The 27,908-nt window shown below is 39.5% G+C and overlaps 1 protein-coding gene across 3 annotated transcripts in view; it reads right to left on the reverse strand.

The window, feature by feature from the left end:
* Nucleotides 1-27,908, reverse strand: part of DNAAF9 (dynein axonemal assembly factor 9) — a 150,671-nt gene that overhangs the window by 113,832 nt on the left and 8,931 nt on the right. For all 3 annotated transcript variants that reach the window (XM_081257891.1, XM_081257890.1, XM_081257889.1), the window contains exons 2-6: nt 11,758-11,837; nt 7,615-7,734; nt 4,495-4,619; nt 3,385-3,481; nt 2,301-2,407 (exon numbers count right to left, since the gene is read on the reverse strand). In XM_081257891.1, coding sequence (XP_081114017.1) covers nt 2,301-2,407; nt 3,385-3,481; nt 4,495-4,619; nt 7,615-7,734; nt 11,758-11,837 — 529 coding nt within the window. The remainder of the gene's footprint in view (nt 1-2,300; nt 2,408-3,384; nt 3,482-4,494; nt 4,620-7,614; nt 7,735-11,757; nt 11,838-27,908) is intronic.

The raw sequence follows: 27,908 nt of genomic DNA on the forward strand, positions 1-27,908 counted from the left end.
AGCTGGAGAGTAAGAAGAAGGAAGTTGGAGGCAGGGAAAGCCCTAGCAGAGGAACTTCCCTGTACTGCTTCCAGGAAGAAAGAGTTCCCTATATCCATAACTTAGTTTGGCTCAGCCTAAATACCAAGTAAATGCTATGTGGGTCTGGCTTCCTTTCTCATGCTGGCACCTAACACATCAGGGATGAAAACATCCTCTGAATTAAGGATTTTCTTCTGGGTATGAGCATGTAATAAAGAAGAAATTTGAAAAATTAAGTTGTAAGTATCTGTAGTTCTCCTCCTAGCTTTCATAGGAGGCAAGAACTTTTCTGGCTCAGGCAGTTATGAGGCCTTTAATATGTGAATCAGAGAGAAGTACAGTATAATGGCAGAGCTGATCAGGAGGCCAAACTGCTCCATACTTTAAACGACCAGGAAGGACAGGGTAAGGAAGAGAAGTGAGGTCAAGGGAAATGAGATGGAGATGAAAGGAAAGTATCTGAGAGAATGAAAATTAGTGGCTACAGAGAAGGGCAGGATCTGAAGAAAGGGATCCTGAGAGAAGACTTATAGTGATAACTCTTACAATATGATGTGTGCTGTTTCCTCCTCACTGCCCATCCCATCCCCTAAAAACACCATCCTACAGGAAAAATCTACATTACCTGGATTTGACTTCATGGTGTGATGCACCTTAAGGCAGAAGCCAGAGGCCTGACCCATTTGAGCTGCATGAATTGTACAGCCTCCTAGTGCACTGCTTTCTAATGCTAATCTAGTGGCAGCCCAGGGGTTAGGAGCACAGGCTCTGAAGCCAGACTCTCTTGACTGGGCCCTGCCACTCACAGGCTACTAGCTCTGTGACTTTGGGAGATTCATTTAAACTTTCCATAAAATAGGGATGGTAATAGTACCTACTTCAGAGGGTTATTTTAAGAATTAAAGTTAATTCATGCAAAATGCCTGGCGTATACAAGACAGTATAAATGCCTAGTTTATACAATTAATTAAAAATAAACATTACCATTATCACTAAAAATTTTAAGTTTCCTCTCTACCTCTTATGGCTTGCCTCCTTTCAAGCCCCTCTTCTTCTAAATTAGAGGGCATTAGGTGCTATCAGGGGCAGCTCCCACAGCCTTGTTGATGTTCTGCTACCTGTGGTCAATGTGAGAAAACTGGTTTGGAGCAAGAAAAGTAGGGCTGATGTGGTGTGTGTCTCTTCATCCCTACAGCCCACGTTCCTCTACATTACAGGGTTTGCCAGGTGAGCCTCCAAACATCTCTTAGGGACACTGCTACTTCTCGGAAGGGGGTAGGAATTAGCCCTGGGCCTTGCTTCCAAAGGTCTCACTTACTTCTATCCCTAAGAGTATGTCCCCATTTCTAGCATGTCAATGTTCCCTCTCCCTGGTTTCCTGTACTGGGGGCAGGTCATTTCAGTGCGGATCCTATGGAGGCATGTAGATACCAGGTCATCCTCCCTAATATGTACCCTGGATGATCCCCTCTCCCAGTCTCATTCATTAATTCACTTAACAAATATTTATTGGTCATCTTCTAGATGCAAAGAATACTGAAATAAAAGATACTGTTCTTACCATAAAATCTAACCCTTTTATTCCTCTAGTAGACAGTACTTATACAAAATTCTCATTGCTCTTTTCATTGCTCTTGAACAGTTAAATTATACGAACTTCTGAGCTATAAAGAAGAAGAATGGTTTTGTTCTCAAGGAGCTTCTAATCCAGAGATCAGGGGTGGGTGAATGGGTGAGTGGGTGTGACAAATGTGGGTGACATCGGACGATAAAAGCTATAAGAGGAGTCAGCCTAGGGTGCTACAGTGAACTTAGAACGGGGAAAGGAGAGGAAGGAGGACAGAGAGGAACTCCAAGAATAAAGGGCACAGGAGCTCAGTTTGGGGACTAGCCTTAAATAGCAACTATTTTCCATTTCAAGTCTTTTTTTTTTTTTTTTTTTTTTTTTGTGGTACGCGGGCCTCTCACTGTTGTGGCCTCTCCCGTTGCGGAGCACAGGCTCCAGATGCGCAGGCCCAGCGGCCATGGCTCACGGGCCCAGCCGCTCCGCGGCATATGGGATCCTCCCAGACCGGGGCACGAACCCGTATCCCCTGCATCGGCAGGCGGACTCTCAACCACTGCGCCACCAGGGAGGCCCCATTTCAAGTCTTTTAACTTGCTCCATGCCCTTTGGAGTCACTGCCAGCTTTTCAGAGTGTTATACACCCACATTGTGGGCCTTCATAAAAACAGCCCAGTGGTAGACAAAAACCAGGCACACTGCTTTTCATACGTACCTCGTATTTCATGGTAAAAAATCCATCCCCTCCAATGCCCTCAAGTGCAAAGGCCTGTACAATTGGCCATTTCTCCACTACAAACATATCAAATATCTGCAAGTGACCTAGAGGAATCAAGTACAACATGTATCAAATACCGTCCTGGATATAGCAGTCTAAACCTGATCTAATGTGGTCATTAGACATCATTTCTCACAAGTTCACCACAGCCTCATCAAGCAAAATAAAACTGAAACAGATACACAAACAAGTTACAAAAATTCAGATTTCTCTACAGTATTTTTTCACATTCTGGTTTCCTAAGTAAGTAATTAAGTAGGTAAATAAATAAATAAATAGTGACCTACTACATCTGACTTGTATCACTAAGTGGATATATTTATTAACAGACCAAAACTTGGCTCCTTTCCCTTAAGAAACACAGCTAACCAATTTCCTCAAGGGAAAATTACCAAATCAAAATTTTTCTTTTCTTATAACAACAAGCTTCAATGTGCAAAGGTTTTTTTTTGTTTTGTTTTGTTTTATAAATAAGATACAAGCACTGCTAAGCTTGTTGATTTTTTCCCTCTGTTTTCACACTTTTTTTTTCGGCCATGCCGTGTTGGCATGTGGGATCTTGGTTCCAAGACCAGGGATCGAACCCGTGCCCCCTGCACTGGAAGCACAGAGTCTTAACCACTGGACCACCAGGGAAGTCCCCTACAAGTTATTTTTGAGTCTCACTGTCAGCATATTTTTAACAGCTACCCAAATTACTATTTCTTATTAGCAAGAGGCCCCACATCCACACTTCAAGTATAATAAGTGGTATAGCATAGATGGCAACTATGGTAAATCCCTTATCAGTTCTTCCGACTGCTGCTGGTAGCATGCTGTGTTGCTGCAGAAACTTCGGTTATGAACACAAGCTTGCATAGGAAAGTTCCGAAATTTCATTCTGCTTGATCCTCTCTGCCTTTAGCGAAAACAGATCAACAGGTTTCCCACCTGAATGCCTCCACTGAAAGGAGAAGTAAGGACATTCGATTCACACACCATCCCAGCAAGGTTCTAAAATGGCTGACTGTCAGATACACACCTTGGGAGCTGTAAGGAATGCCAATTCTACTACAGTCTCGAACCATGTCCACAAAACTGGCAATTTTAAATTCTTCTGCAGCTTCCTCATCTTCATACTAAAGAAGGAAATAGAACGGAAACAGGCTCTAATGAGACATCATACAAAATCCCATATTTTCTGTGCATTTTTATTAGTTGTCCCACATGTCCCAAGAGGGTTTTCTTGTTTGTTTTTGTTTTGTTTTGTTTTGCTTGGCCGCATTGCGTGGCTTGCGGGATCTTAGTTCCCTGACCAGGGACTGAACCCACTTCCTTGGCAGTAAAAGCACAGAGTCCTAACCACTGGAACGCTAGGGAATTCCCATCAAGAGGGTATTTTTAAAGGCAACTTTCAGTGTTTGCTGGTCAGAAACACGTCATTCCCTTACCTTACACCACACACAAAAATCAACTCAAAATGGATCAGAGACCTAAATGCAAGAGATAAAACTTGTCCTCAAAAGTCCCCTAAATGCTCATATGGAAAGAAGGGTTCTGGACCTACATTGGGTCACAATTTCCACAAAATCCTAAATCTTAAGTCCCAATTTGATTTCTAGCCAAATCTTTGAAAAGGGTCTAAAGGGAAATAGAAACAAATACCAAGAAATCCAAACATGGAAATGTCACAGAGCTTATCAAATTCTCCTGGGGCAGTTCCTAGGCCCGAGAGAATGGACCCAGGCTGGGGATAAAGAAGCAGGGCAGGAAGGCAGGTTCACAAGCCCACTATTAGGTCCCAATTTTAATAGTCCTTTTTGTCTCTTTCAGGCATATAATTTATTGCTAGGGTAGCCTCATAATGAAATATGAAAAGTTCCACTAAAGCAAATAACCTTTTTTGTGTAACCACATTTCACAATTTTTGGGGGGGGGGCCATGTCGCGTGGCATGCGGGATCTTAGTTCCACAACCAGGGATCAAACCCATGCCCCCTGCAGCGGAAGCTTGGAGTCCTAACCACTGGACCACCAGGGAACTCCCCAATTTGATTTCTTTAAGGACCTCCTGTTCCCATTCTATCAATACATTTTCCTGAACGAATATCCTTAGAGTGTCTCTAAGCGCCTATTTTATCGTTTCTTCTCACCTCATTTTCAGTCATGCAGTGGAAATGCAGATTTCTCCAATGTGCCACATAGGGTAAAAGATAGCGATAATTTATAGGATTACAGTACAGATGGACACTATCTGATTTAATCAATATAATCACATCTGTAAGAAAAACAAAATTAAAACACGATTGTCAAAAGCATTTCCTTTAGACATCTTCTGCCCACATAATCAGTAAAACCATTAAAACTACAGAAACAATGTAACAAAACTCTAAACTGAAAATTCTTTAATTAGGCAATGTGCTTCAAAGTGACTGCAGAACACTCAAGTGTGGACAGCAAGCATTTCCTCATCCCCATGCTATGCTTCCACTACTGTGGCCCTCTGGTTATGGTAGAATAAGTCAAAAGAACAGCCTTCAGGGTGTTTCACAAAGTTCAACAAAGCAAAATTTGTTGTACCAAACTCAACTGTGTACTTCGCTGTGGAGATAGATAGTAATTGAAAACTCTACAGGTAAAAGCCACTGAGGCAGGAAACAGCACCAAATATGGCCAGTGACTGGTTCTCCTGCAGACATCAGTGTATAAAGCTCTTGGCTGCTGGCTCATCTGGCTCAAGGCAAATCGTGGGCCCGAGGATACCCCTTTCCTTGCAACCTGGGAAGGGTTACTGTATACAGATGTAAACTCTGTACACAGGAAAGGCTGGGAGGAAGGAAGTAGAGGCAAGTGATCAGCAGCTCACAGATTTAGGGAATAACCATCGATGTTGGTGGGTCAAATAAATAAAGCAATCCCAAAGGTGCAAATAAAACCGAGTAAACTAACAAACAAGCCATGGAACGGGGCAGGAATATTAAAACAATTTGAACACTGAGAAAGAAAGCAGTCACACTTCCAGAAGAAAAGCAGAGGCTCCATTCTACGGCTCCTCAGAAACCAGAGTCATTAGGCCTCTTTCTAACAAGATGACACTAGGGAAGGGGCTAGAGGAGATGGCTGGAAGTGAGAGAGGAGCGTGGGGGCAGGAAGCAACTGAGGCAGCAGGCTTAGGGCAGTGCCAGCACAGTAACACATCGTGACAGACCATAATCTACAAAAACATAAGCCCAGTGAATACTGATCTCAGCTGACTGCACAGCTGGGTGGCCTCATGAAATAAAGCTCCATGATGGTGGCCTTTTAAGCCACTCTGAGCTCCACACCTAGTCAGACCCTAGGTGTTCTAGGCAACACAGTATGGAGCAGGCTCTTCACTGCTGACTCTCAGCTAAGTGCTGGAGTTAAAAGGTAGCAAGGGATGGGAAAGAAGCCCCGTCTCATTCTGCTGGGAGACCCACCCTGAATCATCTGTAGGTCACCTGCTCAGTAGTGAGAGTTTGATGTCACTGAGGGCTTCCTGTATAGACTGTACTCTATACTAATGCGTAACATACCGCAAAGAATTAGGATCCAGTAAAAGAAATAATGCAACAGCTACTAAACCTAATGAAGCATGCTCAGGATCTCACAAGACTGACGTCATCACTACAAATAAATTTTAACAGAGTACACAGTCAGGTAAAAGAAGAAAGCATAAGAGTACGTAAACTATTTTAAAAGTTTCTTTTTAAAATAAATCCTTCGTGTTTGCCTCTTTTTCTCTCAGATAATTAGGGATTGTAATGTAGAAGATAAATCTGGTGAACTCAGCTTTCTAGCTACTTGGATTTAAAAAATGAATTTATTAATTTGGAAGAAAATGCTCACTTTATAAGCACTCGTTGTGCTAGGTGACAGGATAAAGACAAAGATAAGCAAAAAGGAGCACCTCTGAGGATTTAAACTACTTCCTTAATTTCAGTACTGCAATGTCCTTAGCAACCTTGACTGCAGTGAAATGTGTGGTTGATACAAGTATCTGCCTTTTTGTAACTGTCTAAATGAGCTGCCAAGATGAATTCTTTCCAAGCCAGTATATGTTTTACAGTGTAAGAAAGCATTTTTTAAAATCAAAATCTGCAACTAAATTTGAATTGAAAAAAAATTAACAGAAGGAATAATTTCACCCTGCTTTCTGCACTTCCTAATAAAAAGAAAATCTTTCACCAATCTATAAGGATAGATACTATTAAGGACTTTACTACAGAAGAATTTTCACATACACTAGGCCAGGGTTCTTCACCTTCAGCACTACTGACAGTTTAGACCAGATCATTCTTTGTTGTGGGGAGCTGTCCTGTGTACGCGCTGTAGGATGTTTAGCAGCATCTCTGGCCTCTACCCACTCTGCCCAGTTGTGACAATCAAAAATGTCTTCAGATATTGCCAAATGTCCCCTGGGGGATAAAACTGCCCCCAGTTGAAAACCACTGTACTAGGTCCACAGCAAGATTATTTCAACATCGGATGTTTGCTTTCACGCATCCCCCAGCTGCTTCACAAGAGCTGTCTCTCATCCATTTTGACTTGTCTATTCCTGTGTCTCCTGATCCACCTGGCAGACAAGTCATAATGCTAAGTATGTGATATCAGAGATAGCTCCTGGGCATCACCCCATAGCAGCATGAACACAGGGTGAGTGTCTCAGAGCCAAGGAAAGGGGAATGTAGGCAGAAAGTCTGCATTGTAGTCACAGGCATCGTCATAAATTACAGCTCACAGAAAACAATTCCCAAAGACAGAGCAGGATAAAGAGCCTTTGTTCCTAAGCTGAAGATCCACATGAAGTCCTCCTTGCAGGAGTAGCCTGCAGGCTTATCCTTGAATCACAGCTGAAAGTGCTTTCATAGGACAACGGCACATAATATGAACCTCCCAGCATGTAGAGGCAATGGAAAATTCAGAGGAAAACTAGTACCTTGCCAAGAAGATATAAAGCCAAACACTGATGTTTACTTTTTCCCTCTAAAACCGATTTATCTAGTAAACACTCTGAAAACTACTTGTCACCAGTCTCTTATAATCCAGCAGGTAACCTACAGAGCATATTACTTAACATATCAGCAAAGAAGAAATGTCGTTTTTCATTAATAAAAAAAGCAAAAATTTACTGGATCTTCAGGCTATTTTAAATTTGATCATATTTTTCCATAAAAAGGCCATGAAATAAGAATCCAAAGTACTATATCACTTACTCCTCTCTCACACAGAGTTCACCAATATATACTTACCATCTAGAACTTCTTCAGAAAACCCTGTTTTCTCAAAATCACTGGTATTCTGATTGTACAAACCAAACAGGAGATAATTTGCCAGCTCTCTGCAGCCTTCATTGTACCTGCTATCGATTCCTGCAAGGCAAAAAAGGCTCTGATCAGCTGTACTGTACTACGGGGAACATATGAGTCCCAACAGTTTGCCCCTGCTCAGCAAAACCCTAGTGGTTAAGTTAAAGGCAGCACCTCAGACCAGTTTTGTGCCAGAAGCCAAACTAAACAACTGAAAGAAGCAGGCCTCAGCATCAAGTACTCTTACATGGATTCAAGATCTATATAGTTGAGATAGTCAAACAGCACAGAACATAGAAGCTGTTAATTTAATCAAAAGCAATTCTTGAGGATAGAAGGAACCAGAAAATATAGTCCAAGTCCTGCCATAGTTGGTTAAATTTTTTTAATACTTTCAGTTAGAATAGGAATAGGCATCAGAAAAGTATTCTCTTCTCAAAGAGACCTTTACCAAAACACATGGAATTAAATAAAGGAGGATTAAGGTGGTTTGAAAAGAACTCAAAGAAGTAAAAAGAGGACAAGTGAATGAAACCTCAGACATCCATCATTTCACAAATATTTATCAGGCCCAAGGCCTAGCACTCTGCTGGGTGCTGAAGCATGTAGTAAACATGCCTACAGATGGTCTTCACGAAGCTTACAGTCTAGTAGGGCTGGGTCAGAGACTAATAAAAAGGAAATTAAATACTGCCTTCGCAACTGCCTTTCAATGCCACAGGCACATATACTACCTGGTTCCTGGGTATCTGTGAAGGCCCAGAGCTATGACTCTGGGCAAGAGGGACATGTCAAGGGCAGGAGGCAGCCGGCTACGTGAGGCTAAAAGGAAGGGGTTGGGGCAGAAGCGCCAAGAATGGAAATATGGCTGGAGCCTGGGAAACAGGACGACTGTCAGTTATTCAGACCAGTGAAAAGTAATGGGCATTCAGACCAGAGGGGCTTAGGGACCACCTGTGGCAGGGGACTTCAAATATGGGAAGACTACTTTCTCAGCTAGATCAAAGCAGCACATCCCTCTTTTATGGCATCCAACACTTTAGTGAAGAAAGAGATAAAAAGATTCAAAAGCAGAAATGACCTGGCCTACATAAGGCCTGAAGTAGAAAGGGCTACAGAGTTAAAAAATAACCAGTGGACTGGGCAGAATGTCCTCTTCTAAGGATTCCAGCTACATAAACTGCCACAAAAAATGCTAACATTAAAAAGACTGACCATGTAAAATTAAAGGTAAAAGATACTATATGTAACCACCATACTCTAGTTAATAAAGTTGTTTCCCATGGGGGAATTTTGGGCTACAAATCTGATACTACTAAACATGCATACTGGAATTAAACAAGTAAATGGGTGGTAGACCGTAGGTGCCAAGTTTCTCACTGGTGGAGTGGAAGTTTACAGATAAGCAAGAGAAGGAGGCTAGAATGATCCATGTAGTAATGGGTTAGAGCTAGAAATACTAATATGAATTCACGTTTAGCTGAATACAGTAGAGACAGTTATATAACATTTACAGATGTGTATATATACACCACTTAAGGTACACACATATATTTCCTTACTTTGTCAGCTGAGAGGGCCTAAAAACAATGACATCCCAGTAGCAAAGAGCATACCCAGTGCCCAGATCTTGGTTTCTAATACCATTCTCCAATAAAAGAAATCAGGGCTCCTTAGAGAAATGGCTGATTCTAGGACTGAAGCAGGTAATATACAAAATAAGACTGGAGCATCTTATAGTGTCAGAAAGTACAGAAGTACTAAATAAACTAAAACTTTTATGGTGATATATTAAAGGGAGGGATGTAGGAACCATCTGAAAGAGCCCCAAACGGCCAAAGCTAGAACAATTTGAAGTAGTAGTAGGTTATAACCTAAGGTATAAATGAAGTAGTACTGGATTTTAACTCAAAGTATAAAATAAATCTCCATGAAGACATACAAACAAACGATTGAATAAATAAATAAATGGGGGAGAAGAGACAAATATCCCATGCAGAAGAATTTCAAATAATTTATGTAGACACTACCCTCCTCAAGGCAATGGAGCATAATCCCTGCTCCTTAAGTGTGGGCTCATAGTGACTTCCTTCCAAAGAGGACAATATGGAAGGAGGGGTGGGGAGAGTACTTTACAATGCAGAACCTGACAAATATTATCTTAGCCAAGTGATCAAAGTCAATATAAACAGTGAAAAGTCTTGTTGTTAGTATGTATCCTTGATATGTGATGAAAATGGCATGTTACTTCATTGGTCTCGCACTCCAAAATCCATAACCCCAGTCTAAGCATGAGAAAAACATAAGAAAAATCCTAAAAGAGGGATTTCACATATGTCAAAACTTATCACATCGTACACTTTAAATATGTGCAGTTTACTATACATGAATTATACCACCATAAAGCTGTTTTTAAAAAAAGGTTAGCAGAAATTCAGTGAGAACACCTCCTACACCCTAATAACTAAATGAAAAATGCCAAAGTGGAGGGAGTTGAGTCAGAGTTGCTCAGAAGGATACTGTCGAGGCTAGAAGGCTAGATTAAACCAACCAACCAACCATGAGATGCTATGATAACTCTAATTACCCAAAAAAGCAGAATTCACTAAACCCCAGAAGCTGTTTAAAAACATACAAGTGCCTCACTGATTTCTTGCTTCACGTTCACATACAGCTGTTTGTCCTGAAGGTTTTTTTTTTTTTTTTGGCCGCACCACGCAGCATGTGGGATCCTAGTTGCCTGACTAGGGATCGAACCCACAGCCCCTGCATCAGAAGCACATAGTGTTAACCACTGGACCTCCAGGGAAGTCCCTGTCCTGAAGGTTTATTAAGTTTTTACCTCAATCTTCACTCCCAACTTCAAATATCAATTTCTGCAACATTTGTGTTTTCACTAAAAATATATATATATAATTATGTATATATATATGGTCACGTGATATTCTTATAAGTTGACCTTTTTCTCAATCCTTTAGTATTCTATATTCAAGTAGCCCACATGATCAATTTTATGCTGCCTATTTTTACTAGGTTGAGCCTTAACTAACAGAAATAACAGCATAAGTCCAGTAACAAACAGGTGATTTTATTCATAAGTAAATTCATGGCAAAGACAGCCCCCACACCCTTGATAGGTGCAGCTGGAAAGAGAATCCAGTGAGTTTTGTTTCAGCATTTGACTGGAATTCTAGGCCCACGATAAACTATGTCTCTTGGCTAAGTGAGGGATGAAGCCAAGATTCAAACCCAAAACCTGCCTGGCTCCAGAGTGCACGTTTTTAACCACTCTGCCCACTGCCTATCGTAAGTTTAAATGCAAGTGCTATTAAGTGAAAAAATAAAATTATGCATAGACTATCTGAGGAGGGACAAACAAGAAAGTGGTTCGCTTCTGGGAAGGAAATTGGGTGGCTGACAGACAAACAACCTGACCTAAGCAAGTTTTATGACTCAATACTGTGAATGTAAATGAAAGTGAGATAAAGAAGGAGACTGACCTGACATAGAAAAATCTCCAAGATATACTTATCAAGTGAAGAATTTTCAATTAAATTAACAACAATATACATAAAATGTCCCCTTTTGTGTTAAAGAAAATATGGTTGATATTATCTCTGGGAAGTGGGACTGGGTAACTGGGATGATTAGAAAATTTTGTTCATTATTATTTGTGTAATGTCTTAATTTTTAAATTATATGATGTGTTTTCATAATAAAAACAGTGTTAAAGAACAAATAAATGCCGAATTCTGCCACTCCATGGCCCTGAGCAAGTCGGTTTGATCTCCCAGAGTCTCCGTTTCCTCCTCTGTAAAAAAGGGACAACACTGCTTCTTGTAAGGTTGCTGTGAGGAGAAATGAGGTAACATGTACAAAGTGCCTGCTCTGTGGTACAGGCTCCCTATCTCACTGATATCTCACCTGACCTCATTAAAACAGCAACAGATCTCAGGGGAACAAAAGCTGGGAGAAGAATACTAACTCACAGCTTATCTCACAGTGATGATACTATTATTAATATCTTCCTGTGAACAGAAGCCAAGTTGTCCCAGCCCTGACTCCCACCTTGTTAAAAGCACTGACCTAGGATGCAGAGGATCCCGTCGGGTTGAGACTTGCTGCTCTGGGTCAGGATGCTCTGAACCTGGCGGAGTCGACTGCAGCTGCAATAAGAACAGAAATCAGCTTCCTGAGTGCCAGCACATGAAGACATGAGGAAGGGAACGATTGCTAGGGATGGAAACTGGTCCTTATCTGACTTTGGTATAGGAATCATAACAAGAAATTAGGGAGTATTCTTTTTTCTTCTGTTTTTTGGAAGAGATTATGCAGAAGTGGTCTGAAGACTAAGTCTGAACTGCTGATTACAAACCGATGGACAGTGGCTCTCTGGCTCAACAAAGGATGGAGCCAAAGGCCCTCTCATGATAAATGCTGGATAGGACTAGAACTGAGCAGCTGACCAGAAGGACTTTCAATGACTTCCCAATTTTGAAGTTTAATCAAAGAAGAGTTTCTACACTTACCTGTCCTAACTGTGGTCATCATTGGTCTGTTAAAAACGAAACAAAAAACAAACAGATAAAAACCAAAAACTGGCCTAAGGACCTAAAGGAAGCTCTGATGTATCATCATAACTACCCCCACAGAGAGTGTCAGTAGATGGTACTTGCTCCCATTTCTGTGCAGATCTCTGATTCCATTAGTTTTAGGCATATGCCCTTCCTCCCAAACAAAGCATAAGGAGAGGCACGACCAGACATTAATATCACTTCTAAGGACCCCATGCTTTCCATATCAATCCCTCCTCCTTCCCAGAAGTCCAAGAGAGAGCTGGTCACTTTCCTGCTTGAGACTGACCTTTCCATAAGGTCTGTCCACATCACCTTCAGGTCTAAGATCTGTCTCCAGTATTCATTCCCTAACACTCCTATATTAATTTTTTTCCCTACAGTCAACATATTCCCAGCCCTACCACTTCATTATTATCTAAGATCCTCCATAAACCAACTACAGTAACTGTTCCATCCATAACAGTCAGATTTCATCCTCACCCCTCTGCTCTGGTACACTGTCCTACACTCACCCAAGCAATAGTATATCCAGCCAAACAACACCACTTCCCTTCCTTGGATTCTCTTTCCCCCCTGGATTCTTTCTGATGTTCCCATAACCCAAGTCCATGACTTAGTGGTCATTATCATTGTCTTCCCTCAAGATGTTCACAATCTTCCACCTAATACCAAAACCAAAGATAGCACCAAAAAATAGAAACCTACAGATCAATATCTACCGTGAATATAGATATAAAAATCCTCAATACAATATTAGCAAATAGAATTCAAAAACATACAAAAAGAATTGTACACCATGACCAAGATGGATGCAAGGCTGTTTCACTACTGGTAAATCAATCAATATAACCCATCATCTAACAGGCTAAAGAAGAAAAAAAAAAATCACACAACCATATAATTGATGCCGAAAAATCATCTAACAGAATTCAACACCCATTCATAATAAAAACACTTAGAAAACCAGAAATAGGGTTTCCTCAACTTGATAAAGAACATCTACAAAAAACCTCCAAAGCAAAGTTTGGAATATACTTAATGGTGAAAGACTAAATGAGGAACAAGAAAAATATGTCTGCTCTCATTACTCCGGTTCAACGTAATACTGGAAGTTCTAGCCAATGCGATAAGGCAAAAAAAAAAAAAAAAAGGAAATAAAAGGCATAAAGATAGAAAAGGAAGACATAAAACTATCGCTATTTGCAGATGACATAATGACCTATGCAGGGAATCTCACAGAATCTACAAAAAAAAAATCTGAGAACTAATAAGTGAATTCAACAAAGTCACAAGATCAACATATAAAAACCAACTGTATAAATGAACACACAGAAACCAAAATTAAAAATACAGTATCATTTAAATATAAATCTAACAAAACATGCACAGGACTTACATGCTAAAAACTACAAAACACTGATACAGGAAACCAAATAAGATATAAGTAAGTGGAGAGACATACTGTATTTACAGACTGGAAGACTCAACATAATATAGATGTCAATTCTCCTTAAATTAATGTACAAGTTTAACACAATTCCTATCATAATCCCAGCAAGATTTTTTGTAGATATAGAAAAGATTACTCTAAAACTTACATGGAATGGCAAAGGAACATTCTAGAATAGCTATAACTTTTCTGAAAATGAATAAAGTGGGAGGAATCACTCTACCTGATGTCAAGACTTATTAGAGAGACAGGTCCAAGACGGCGGAGTAAAAGGACGTGCACTCACTCCATCTTGCGAGAGCACTGGAATCACAACTAACTGCTGAACAGTCATCGACAGGAAGACACTGGAACTCACCAAAAAAGATACCCCAAAACCAAAGACAAAGGAGAAGCCACTATGAGACAGTAGGAGGGGCACAATCTCAATAAAATCAAATCCCATAACTGCTGGGTGGGTGACTCACAAACTGGAGAACACTTATACCACAGAAGTCCACTCACTGGAGTGAAGGTTCTGAGCACCACATCAGGATTCCCAAGCTGGGGGTCTGGAAAGGAAGGAGGAATTCCCAGAGATTTAGATTTTGAAGGCTAATGGGATTTGCAGGATATCGACAGGACTGGGGGAAACAGAGACTCCACTCTTGAAGGGCACACACAAAGTAGTGTGTGTGTCAGGGCTCGGGGGAAGGAGCAGTGACCCCACAGGAGACTGAACCAAACCCACCTGCTATTCTTGGAGGGTCTCCTGAAGAGGTGGGGGATGGCTGTGGCTCACCAGTGGGACAAGGACACTGGCAGCAGAAGTTCTGGGAAGTACTCCTTGGCATGAGCCCTCCTGGAATCTGCCATTAGCCCCACCAAAGAGCCTGCAGTCTCCAGTGCTCGGTCGCCTCAGGCCAAACAACCAACAGAGAGGGAACTCAGCCCCACCCATCAGCAGACAAACAGATTAAAGTTTTACAGAGCTCTGTCCACCAGAGGAACACCCAGCTCTACCCACCACCAGTCCCTCCCATCAGGAAGCTTACACAAGCCTCTTAGATAGCCTCATCTACCAGAAGGCAGACAACAGAAGCAAGAAAAACTACAATCCTGCAGCCTGTGGAACAAAAACCACATTCACAGAAAGAAAGACAAAATGAAAAGGCAGAGGGCTATGTACTGTACCAAATGAAGGAAAAAGATAAAGCCCCAGGAACACAACTACATGAAGTGGAGACAGGCAACCTTCCAGAAAAAGAATTCAGAATAATAACAGTGAAGATGATCCAGGACCTTGAAAAAGAATGGAGGCAAAGACTGAGAAGATGCAAGAAATGTCTAACAAAGACCTAGAAGAATGAAAGAAAAAACACCTAGAAGACTTAAAGAACAAACAAACAGAGGTGAACAATACAATAACTGAAATGAAAAATACACTAGAAGGAATCAATAGCAAAATAACTGAGGGCGAAGAATGGATAAGCAACCTGGAAGACAGAATGGTGGAATTCACTGTTGCAGAACGGAATAAAGAAAAAAGAATGAGAAGAAACGAAGACAGCCTAAGAGACCTCTGGGACAACATTAAATGCACCAACATACACATTATAGAGGTCCCAGAGGAAAACAGAAAGGACCCAAGAAAATATTTGAAGAGATTATAGTCGAAAACTTCCCTAACATGGGAAAGGAAATAGCCACCCAAGTCCAGGAAGTGCAGAGAGTCCCAGGTAGGCTAAACCCAAGGAGAAACACACCGAGACACATAGTAATCAAATTGGCAAAAATTAAAGACAAAGAAAAATTATTAAAAGCAACAAGGGAAAAACAACAAATAACATACAAGGGAACTCCCATATGCTTAACAGCTGATTTCTCAGCAGAAACTCTACAAGCCAGAAGGGAGTGGCACGGATGTATTTAAAGTGATGAAAGGGAAGAACCTACAACCAAGATTACTCTACCCAGAAAGGATCTCATTTAGATTCCATGGAGAAATCAAAAGCTTTACAGACAAGCAAAAGCTAAGAGAATTCAGCACCACCAAACCAGCTCTACAACGAATGCTAAAGGAACTTCTCTGAGTGGGAAGCACAAGAGAAGAAAAGGACCTACGAAAACAAACCCAAGGGCTTCCCTGGTGGTGCAGTGGTTGAGAGTCCGCCTGCCGATGCAGGGGACGCAGGTTTGTGCCCCGGTCCGGGAAGATCCCACATGCCGCGAAGCGGCTGGGCCTGTGAGCCATGGCTGCTGAGCCTGCGTGTCCTGAGCCTGTGCTCCGCAACGGGAGAGGCCACAACAGTGAGAGGCCCGCATACCGCAAAAACAACAACGACAAAAAAAAACAACAAAAAAACCCCAAAACAATTAAGAAAATGGTAACAGGAACATACATACTGATAATTACCTTAAACGTGAATGGATTAAATGCTCCAGCCAAAAGACACAAGCTCGCTGAATGGATATAAAAACAAGACCCATATATATGCTGTCTAAAAGTAACCCACTTCAGACCTAAGGACACATACAGAATGAAAGTGAGGAGATGGAAAAAGAAAGAAAAAAATCAAAAGAAAGCTGGAGTAGCAATACTCATATCAGATAAAATAGATTTTAAAATAAAGAATGTTACAAAAGACAAAGAAGAACACTACATACTGATCAAAGGATCAATCCAAGAAGAATATATAACAATTATAAATATATATGCCCTCAACATAGGAGCACCTCAATACATAAGGCAAATGCTAACAGCTATAAAACAGGAAATCGACAGTAACACAATAATAGTGGGGGACTTTAACACCTCACTTGCACCAATGGACAGATCATCCAAAATGAAAATAAATAAGGAAACAGAAGCTTTAAATGACACAACAGACCAGATAGATATAATTGATATTTATAGGACATTCCATCCAAAAACAGCAGATTACACTTTCTTCTCAAGTGCGCATGGAACATTCTCCAGGATAGATCACATCTTGGGTCACAAATCAAGCCTCAGTAAATTTAAGAAAACTGAAATCATATCAAGCATCTTTTCTGACCACAACGCTATGAGGTTAGAAATGAATTACAGGGAAAATAACGTAAAAAACACAAACACGTGGAGGCTAAACAATAAGTTACTAAATAACCAAGAGATCACCGAAGAAATCAAACAGGAAATCAAAAAATACCTAGAGACAAATGACAATGAAAACACGACGATCCAAAATCTATGGGATGTGGCAAAAGCAATTCTAAGAGGGAAGTTTATAGCTATACAAGCCTACCTCAAGAAACAAGAAAAAACTAAAATAAACAATCTAACCTTACACCTAAAGGATCTAGAGAAAGAAGAACAAACAAAACCCAAAGTTAGCAGAAGGAAAGAAATCATAAAGACCAGAGCAGAAATAAATGAAATAGAAAGAAAGAAAGCAATAGCAAAGATCAATAAAACTAAAAGCTGGTTCTTTGAGAAGATAAACAAAATTGATAAACTTTTAACAAGACTCATCAAGAAAAAAAGGGAGAGGACTCAAGTCAGTAAAATTAGAAATGAAAAAGGAGAAGTTACAATGGACACCACCGAAATACAAAGCATCATAAGAGACTACTACAAGAAACTCTATGCCAATAAAATGGACAACCTGGAAGAAATGGACAAATTCTCAGAAAGGTATAACCTTCCAAGACTGAACCAGGAAGACATAGTAAATATGAACAGACCAATCACAAGTAATGAAGTGGAAACTGTGATTAAAAATCTTCCAACGAACAAAAGTCCAGGACCAGATGTCTTCACAGGCAAATTCTATCGAACATTTAGAGAAGAGCTTCTCAAACTCCTCCAAAAAACTGCAGAGGAAGGAACACTCCCAAACTCATTCTACGAGGCCAACATCACTGATACCAAAATCAGACAGATAGTACAAAAAAAGAAAATTACAGACCAAGACTACTGATGAATATAGATGCCAACATCCTCAAAAACATAATAACAAGCAGAATCCAACAACACATTAAAAGGATCATACACCATGATCAAGTGGGATTTACCCCAGGGATGCAAGGATTCTTCAATATACACAAATCAATCAATGTGATACACCATATTAACAAACTGAGGAAGAAAAACCATATGATCATCTCAATAGATGCAGAAAAAGCTTTTGACAAAACTCAGCACCCATTCATGATAAAACCTCTCCAGAAAGTGGGAATAGAGAGAACCTACCTCAACATAATAAAGACCACATACGACAAACCCACAGCAAACATCATTCTCAGTGGTGAAAAACTGAAAGCATTTCATCTAAGATCAGGAAAAAGACAAGGATGTCCACTCTCTCCACTATTATTCAACATAGTTTCGGAAGTCCTAGCCACAGCAATCAGAGAAGAAAAAGAAATAAAAGGTATACAAATTGGAAAAGAAGAAGTAAAACTGTCACTGTTTGCAGGTGACATGAAACTATATATAGAAAATCCTAAAGATGCCACCCTGAATAACCAAAGCAATCTTGAAGGGAAAAAAAAGGAGCTGGAGGAATCAGACTCTCTGACTTCAGACTATACTACAAAGCTACAATAGTCAAGACAATATGGTACTGGCACAAAAACAGAAATACAGATCAATGGAACAGAATACAAAGCCCAGGTATAAACCCACGCAACTAATCTATGACAAAGGAGGGCAAGGATTTACAATGGAGAAAAGACAGTCTCTTCTAAAAGTAGTGCTGGGAAAACTGGACAGCCACATGTAAAAGAATGAAATTAGAACACTCCCTAACACCATACACAAAAGTAATCTCAAAATGGATTAAAGACCTAAATGTAAGACTGAACACTACAGAACTCTTAGAGAAAAACATAGGAAGAACACTCTTTGACATAAATCACAGCAAGATCTTTTTTGACCCACCTCCTAGAATAATGGAAATAAAAACAAGAATAAACCAATGGGACCTAATGAAATTTAGAAGCTTTTGCACAGCAAAGAAAAGTATAAACAAGACGAAAAGACAACCCTCACAATGGGAGAAAATATTTGCAAATGAATCAACGGACAAAGGATTAATCTCCAAAATATATATAAGCTCATGCAGCTCAATAATAATAAAACAAACAACCTAATCAAAAAATGGGCAGAAGACCTAAATAGACATTTCTCCAAAGAAGACATACAGACGGCCAAGAGGCACATGAAAAGCTGCTCAACATCACTATTAGAGAAATGCAAATCAAAACTACAAAGAGGGGACGTCCCTGGAGGTCCAGTGATTAAAACTTCACCTTCCAATGCAGGGGGTGTGGGTTCAATCCCTGGTCAGGAAACTAAGATCCTACATGCCCCGCAGCCAAAAAACCAAAAACATAACAACCGAAGCAATATTGTAACAAATTCAACAAAGACTAAAAATGGTCCACATCAAAAAAACAAAAACAAAATCTTAAAAAAAAACCCAAAATACGACAGTGAGGTATCACCTCACACCGGTTAGAATGGGCATCATCAGAAAATCTACAAACAATAAAGGCTGGAGAGGGTGTGGAGAAAAGGGAACCTTCTTGCACTGTTGGTGGGAATGTAAATTGATACAGCCACTATGGAGAACAGTATGGAGGTTCCTTAAAAAACTAAAAATAGAATTACCATAAGACACAGCAATCCCACTACTGGGCATATACCCAGGGAAAACCATAATTCAAAAAGACACATGCACCCCAATGTTCAGTGCAGCACTATTTACAAAGCCAGGTCATGGAAGCAAACTAAATGCCCATAGACAGATGAATGGATAAAGAAAATGTGGTACATATATGCAGTGGAATATTACTCAGCCATAAAATGAATGAAACTGGGTCATTTGCAGAGACTTGGATGGACCTATAGACTGTCATACAGAGTGAAGCAAGTCAGAAAGAGAAAAACAAATATTTTATATTAACGCATATATGTGGAATCTAGAAAAATGGTACAGATGAACCGGTTTGCAAGACAGAAATAGAGACACAGAGGTAGAGAACGAAAGTATGGACACCAAGCGGGGAAAGCAGGGTGGTGGGATGAATTGGGATGATTGGGATTGACATATATACACTAACACGTATAAAATAGGTAACTAATAAGAACCTGCTATATAAAAAAATAAAATAAAATTCAAAAAAATTTTAAAAACTTATTATATAGCTAAAGTAATCAAGATTGTGGTTCTGGCTGAGAGATAGACACATAGATCAATGGAACGCAACAAAACAGCCAGAAATAGACCCACAAAAATATAGCCAATTAATATTTGACAAAGGGTGGAAAGTGATTCAATAGAGGAAAAATAGTCTCTTCAATAAATGGTGTTGAAACAACTGGATATCCATAGACAAAAACATGAACCTCAACCTAAACCTTATAACTTTCACAAAAATTAAGATAGATCATAGATTTAAACATTTTAATGTAAAACTATAAAATCTTTAGAAGAAAAAAGAATAAATATTCAGGGCTTAGGGCTTAATGAAGTTCTTAGGCTCAATACCAAAAGTATGATCCATTAAAAATTTGATAAATTAGACTTCATCAAAATTTTAAACTTTGCTTTGTGAAAGAACCTGCTGGGAGAATGAAAAGACAAGGTACAGATTGGGAAAACATATTTGCAAATCACTTACCTACCAAGCAGAATACATAAGAAACTTTCCAAACTCAAAAGTAAAAAAACAATGCAATTAGAAAACAGGCCAAAGGCATGAAAAAACATTTTCTCAAAGTGGATATAGAGGTGGCACATAAGCACATGAAAACATGTTCAACATCATTATCCATTAGGGAAATGCAAGTTAAAACCACAATTAGATATTTCTACACATCTATTAGAAAAGCTAAAATATCCATAACAAATGGTGATGATACCAAAATGCTGGTGAGGATTCAGAGAAACTGAATCATTCATAGATTTCTGAAGTAAATTAAAGAAGACACCAATAATGGAAATACATTCATGTTCATGCATTGGAAGACTTAATACTGTTAAGCTGTCAATACTACACAAAATAATCTACAGATTCAAAATAATCTCCATCACAATTCCAGGAACTTTTATATATATATATTTTTTAATTTTTATTGGGGCATAATTGATTTACAATGTTGTGTTAGTTTCAGGTGTACAGCAAAGTGAATCTGTTATACAAATATATATAGCCACTCTTTTTTTAGATTATTTTCCCTTATAGGCCATTACAGAGTATCGAGTAGAGTTCCCTGTGCTACACAGTAGGTCCTTATTAGTTATCTATTTTATATATAGTAGTGTATATGTGTCAATCCCAATCTTCCAATTTATCCCTCCCCTCCACTCCAGAAACTGTTTTTGAAGAAACAGAAAAATCCATCCTAAAATTCATAGTAATTTCAAGGAACCCAGAATACACAAAACAATATTGAAAAGGAAGGATAAAGCTGGAGGACACACTTCCTGATTTCAAAATTATTACAAAGCTAACCATAATGGTTTGGTACTGGCATAAAGATAGACATATAGAACAGGGGTCCCCAACCCCCAGGCTGTGGACCGGTAAGGGTTCGCGGCCTGTTAGGAACCCAGCCACACAGCAGGAGGTGAGCGGTGGGCAACCGAACAAAGCGTCATCTGCAGCTCCCCATCGCTCACATTAATTACCCCCTGAACCTTCCCCCCAACCCCTGGTCCGTGGAAAAACTGTCTTCCACTAAACCTGTCCATGGTGCCAAAAAGGTTGGGGAACACTGATTATAGAACAATAGAATAGAATAGAGAGCCCAGTAATAAACTCTTTTTGTGACTGGCTTATTTCACTTACTATAATGTGCTCATGGTCAAATGATTTTTGACAAGGGTACCAGGATTGAGAAAGGAGAGTTTTTTTCAACAAATGGTTTTGGGAAAACTGTACAGTCACATGCAAGTTAAAAAAAAAAAAAAGAATTCAAACTCTGACTTTACACCATATACAAAATTTAACTCAGAATAAAGACCTAAATGTAAACCGAAAACTATAAAATTTTTAGAAGAAAACATGGGAAAAGCTTCATGACATTAGAGTTGGCAATGATTTTTTGTCATTGTCATTTTCCAATGACATCAAAAGCACAGATGACAAATGGAAAGATACATAAATTAGACTTCATCAAAATTTAAAACTTATGTTCATTAAAGGACACTATTAACAGAGTGAAAAGACAACCCACAGAATGAGAGAAAATATTTGCAAATCATATATCTATTAAGAGGCTAATATCCAGAATACATAAAGAACCTCTATAACTCAGCAACAACAAACAACTCAAAATGGGCAGAGAACATGAATAGACATTTCTCCAGAGAAGATACATAAATGGTCAATAAGCACATGAAAAGATAAAAGATGCTCAATATCACTCATCATCAGGGAAATGCAAATCAAAACCACAACGAGGTATTACTGCCACACAAATTAACATGGCTACTATCAAAAAAGCAGAAAATATAAAGTTTAGCAAGGATGAGGAGAAATCAGAACCTTTGTGCACCATTGGTGGGAATGTAAAATATTGCAGTTGCTGTGGAAAACAGCACAGTGATCCTCAGAAAATTAAACACAGAATTACCATATGATCCAGCAATTCCACTTCTGGGTATACACCCCAAAGAAATGAAAGCAAGCCTCAAAGAGATATTTGTACACCCAAGTTCGTAGCAGCATTATTTCCAATAGTCAAAAGGAAGAAGCAACCCAAGTGTCTATGGACACAGATAAACTGTGGTATATCCATACAATGGAATATCATTCAATCTTAAAAAGGACAGAAATTCTGACATACGCTAAAACATGGATGAACTTTAAGGACATTATAATAAGTGAAATAAGCCAGTCACAAAAGGACAAATATTATATGATTCCGTTTTTATGAGGTACCTACAACAGCCAAATTCACAAAGACAGAAAGTAGAAAGATGGTTGCCATGGGCCTGAGGGAAGGAGTGGGGAGTTACTGTTTAATAGGTACCAGAGTTTCAGTTTTGCAAGATGAAGAGTTCTGTGGATAGATACTGGTGAATGTAGCACAACAATGTGAATGTACTTAATACCACTAAATTGTACACTTAAAACAGTTAAGATGGTACATTTTATGTGTATTTTACCATAATTAAAGAATTTTTAAGTTAAAAGAAGCCAATGTGATGTAAAACAGAAAGAAGAGAGGGAAAGCTCTTCTTATGTAAAAGAGATTAAAGAATAATAAGACAATGCAATTTATGAACCTTAATTCAATTTAAACAAACAAACAAAAACCCAGGGAAACATCTATGAGACATATGAGGAAATCTGAATATGCCTTGTATAATAGGTAATAATTATATTATATATTATTATAATATTATTATCTATCATCCAGGGCATATTCAAATTGACTATTAATTTTCTTAGCTGAGATAATATTATGGTGGTTACAAAGTAGAATGTCTTTTTCTTAGCAGACGCATGAGGCAGTACTCAGGAGCAAAGTGTCATTATATCTGCAAACTGAAAAACGTTTAACAGAAAAGAAGAATGAAAAGAAAAGAAAAAGTAAAGACAATGAACATAAGGTAAAAAGTTAAAATTGGTGAATCTAAGCGATGGGTATAGAGTATTCACTGTACTATTCTTTCATCTTTTCTGTATTGTTTGAACATTTTCATAATAAAAATTTGGGGCTGGAGGTAAGGAGGACTCAGGGTTTGGAAGTAGCAGAATTTAAGCTGCAAGATGACTAAGATTAAAGTAAGAAAACTTCTTTCCCTGGGAAATGGTTGCCTGTCCCTCCCCACTTTCTCATGTTTAATATAAGATTCATTTTGCAATCATTCTCTACACGACAAATATTTCATTAAGTTGGTCCTTTGGTCCATTGCGCAACCCTAGCTGACTACCAAGGTTACCAAGAGCTCTTGGGCTTTCAAACTTAGAATCAGCCAGTGACAAAAAGCATTAACAGGTCATGTGACCAGGAAACAAACAGCTCCCCAACTACTGCGGTGGGAAGCCAAGACAATACTGAAGACAGGAGCAAAAAGAGGATTTTTTCCCTGCAAGTATTTTGGGAAATAAATAAAGGGAAAAGTAAAACAAAGTGAAAGCATATAAAATGTAGAAAGACTTTCCTCTTCCCAGAGTAAAACATTATCATAGTATTTTCTTGTCTAATGGGTAGAACTAAATTTAGTTCTTTTTTCCTTTGAATATTTCCTTGCTTCCCAAATTTAATTTTTAACCAGAACATAGCCTATTATTTGTCACTGAACCATTAAACTTTTCACTTACTCAAGTATTTACCTATTAAAAACACCTGGTAGGGCTTCCCTGGTGGCGCAGTGGTTGAGAGTCCGCCTGACAACGCAGGGGACGCGGGTTCGTGCCCCGGTCCGGGAAGATCCCACGTGCTGCGGGAGCGGCTAGGCCCCTGAGCCATGGCCGCTGAGCCTGCGCATCCGAAGCCTGTGCTCCGCAACGGGAGAGGCCACGACAGTGAGAGGCCCGCGTACCGCGGGATTTTTAAAATTAAACAATTAAAACATGAATAATTCTCCTTATATTCTATATGTTTTGTGCTTTGAATGTTTTACAAAGTGAATCCTCATACCAACCTGAACCACTTTATCTTATTAAACTGCTGTGAACAATCTGAGGTCAATCTCTCAGTAATACACAGTTTGGGTGAGTTTTTTGGGGAGAGAGTTGTTTTACATAAAATCATAATAATGACATATGTAACTGCTCTGTAACGTGCTTTTTTCACTTAACATTGTACCTTAAGATCTTTCCAAGCTAGTAAATAGAACACAACCTCATTTTTAAAACTGTTGTACTATGTTCTTTTTATTTAACCAGACACTATAATTGAACATTCAGGATTTTAATTATTTTTGCAAATAGCAAACAATGCTTCATTGAACAACCTTATATAGCCATCTTTGGCACAAGTACTAAAGTTTCTGCAAGGTAGAGACTAGCATTGCCAGGTTAAGAGGTATCTGCATTTAAAACTTTGATAGATCTTGCCAAATTGTCTTCTTAAAACGTTCACCTACAATATACCAGAGTACCTGTTTCCCCATAACTTCTAAACCATGTGTGGTTAGAATTTTCAATGTTATACAGTTGCCCCTTGTTATACATGGAGGATTAGTTCCAGGACCCCCTCAGATACCAAAATCTGCAGATGCTCAAGTCCCTTATATAAAATGGCATAGTATTTGCATATAGCCTATGCACATCCTCCAGTACACTTTAAATCATCTCTAGGGACCTCCCCGGAAGTCCAGTGGTTAAGACTCTGGCTTCCAATGCAGGGGCGTGGGTTCGATCCCTGGTCGGGGAACTAAGATCCTACATGCCACACAGTGCAGCCAAAAATTTAAAAAAAATCATATCTAGATTACTTATACCTAATATAAATGCTAAGTGAACAGTTGTAAATACAGTGTAAATGCTATATAAATAGCTGCTTGTGTGCAGCAAATTCAAGGTTTGCTTTTTGAAACTTTCTCAAACTAAAAAAATATATATTTTTTTCTTTCTATCTATCTATCTATCTGTCTATTTATTTATTTATGGCTGCATTGGCTCTCTGTTGCTGTGCCTGGGCTTTCTCTAGTTGCGGCGAATGGGGGCTACTCTTCGTTGTGGTGTGAGAGGGCTTCTCATTGCGGTGGCCTCTCTCATTGTGGAGCATGGGCTCTAGGTGTGCGGGCTTCAGTAGTTGTGGCATGTGGGCTCAGTAGTTGTGGCTCACGGGCTCTAGAGCGCAGGCTCAGTAGCTGTGGCGCACAGGCTTAGTCGCTCCGCGGCATGTGGGATCTTCCTGGACCAGGGCTCGAACCCATGTCCCCTGCATTGGCAGGCGGATTCTTAACCGCTGTGCCACCAGGGAAGCCAAAAAATATATTTTTGATTGGGGTCGTTGAATCCATGGATGAAGAACCTATGGATATGAAGGGCTGGCTGTAATATTATTTTATTTAGGACTTTTGCATTTGTAGTTCTCCTTTGTACTCTCCTAGTCAAACACCAGCATTATGCCAGCATGAGAAAACAAATGGCAAAGCTTTCTGAGGTATATACTTCACTTAGCATGCTTTCCATTTTCATTTCCCTTGGTAACATACACTGTGCCCCTTCTCTGCCACAGCATCCAATCGTGACTCACCCAGAAGCAAGCCAGGTCAGCTGGAGTCCTTTCCAGGGATTTCCTATTTTAGAGGTAGAAGAGAAATGGCCTCTAGGGTCACAGTGCAGGAAGAATGTGGATTTCGGGCTATATGGATAGAGGCAACTATTTTGATAGCAGAGTCTTGGTTCCAGTTCCTGAGGCCCTAGTTCTTACAGGTCTTCCTACAAGTCTATCTCCCCACTATTCCTTCCAGCCAAGTAAGCCAACACATTCACTCCCGTTTTTACTTTAATCTTTTGAGTTGGGTTTCTGTCACTTGAAAGAGAGAGCATTCTTCTTATTATGAAATCAAACCCAGGAAATGTTTAGGGTTGAAGCATACCAATGTCTGTAACTTACTTTGAAAAGCATTAAAACATAGGATGGATTGATGGATGGATAGCGGGATGACTATATGATAAGGCAAACAGAGCAAATACATTAAGCAGAGAATCTAGGTATGAATATACATGAATGTCCACTGAACAATTCTTTGAACTTTTCTGTACTTCCAAACAGTTTTCATAATAAAATATTGGGGGGAAAATCAACAGCAGGAGTAATACAACATATTATCATATCAGCATTAATTCAGACTTCAGGTACTGATTACAAGGAGCTACTGCAGGACTGCTAGAAAAGGGTTTAAGGGCTTAAGAAAGCTGGCCCTGCATTAAAGTGGCAACTATTTATTCCCTCCATAAAAGAGACTTGGAAGAAAGCCAAGAAGGCAGGATGTGTCTCAAGTCAATAACTGTCCTTTCCCACTGATGTCCTTTCTGGAGCAACAACTTGCAATGGAAAAAGCAAAGGCAACATTACTGCTGTCATGACCAATACATGGTTAACCAGTGACCATAAAGTGACTCAAACTGAAGGGATACACACACACACACACACACACACACACACACACACACACGACTGAGAAATGTGTTGGCATCATTTAACTATTCCATGACTTGAATTTTCTCCCAGCATTTTCATGTAGCTCATCACAGCCATTAGTAATCCTAAGCAATGTAACTTTCATTCCACACAGCTACCTCTCTGTGGTAGAGACAAACAGATGCCTAATCCATATCCATTCTCCCCCTTTTTCTTTTTTTTTAACTAATATTGGGTTGGCCAAAAAGTGCCTTCGGCTTTTAAGTAAAAATAAAAGACACATTTTTCATTTTCACCAAGAACTTTATTGAACAACGTAGTCACCGTTTTGTTCCACTACCTTCTGTCATTTTTCAGGCAACTTCATGATTCCATCTTCCCAAAACTTTTTATCTTTTTGAGCAAAGGTTCCCAGTGTCTTTTACAGTCTTCCAGGGAACTGAAATTTTTTCCATTAAGAGAATTTTATAAAGACCAAAATAAATGGAAATCTGAAGGTGCAATGTCTAGTGAATACGGTGGATGAATCAGAAATTCCCACCCAAGCTCTAACAGTTTTTGCCTGGTCATCAAAGAAACATGAGGTCTTGCTTCTGTTGACTAATTCCGGACGCTTTTTGTCGAGTGCTGCTTTCAGTTGGTCTAACTGGGAGCAGTACTTGTTGGAATTAATCGTTTGGTTTTCTAGAAGGAGCTCATAATAGAGGACTCCCTTCCAACCCCACCTTATACACAACATCACTTCTTTGGATGAAGACCGGCCTTTGGTGTGGCTGGTGGTGGTTCATTTAGCTTGCCCCACGATCCCTCCATTCCACATTATTGTACAGTATCCACTTTTCATTGCCTGTCACAATTTGTTTTAAAAACAGAACGTTTTCGTTACATTTAAGTAGAGAATCGCATGCAGAAATACAGTCAAGATTTTTTTCATTTAACTTGTGTGGAACCCAATCAAAGCGACGAACATAACCAAGCTGGTGCAAATGATTTTCAACGCTTGATTTGGATATTTTGAGTATGTCAGCTATCTCCCACATGGTATGATGTTGACTGTTCTCAATTAAAGTCTTGATTTGATTGCTATCAACTTCAACTGGTCTACCCGACCGTGGAGCATTGTCCAGCGAGA

This window comes from Mesoplodon bidens, assembly GCF_964165515.1.
Source record: "Mesoplodon bidens genome assembly, chromosome: 15".
Classification (NCBI taxonomy): Eukaryota; Metazoa; Chordata; class Mammalia; order Artiodactyla; family Ziphiidae; genus Mesoplodon; species Mesoplodon bidens.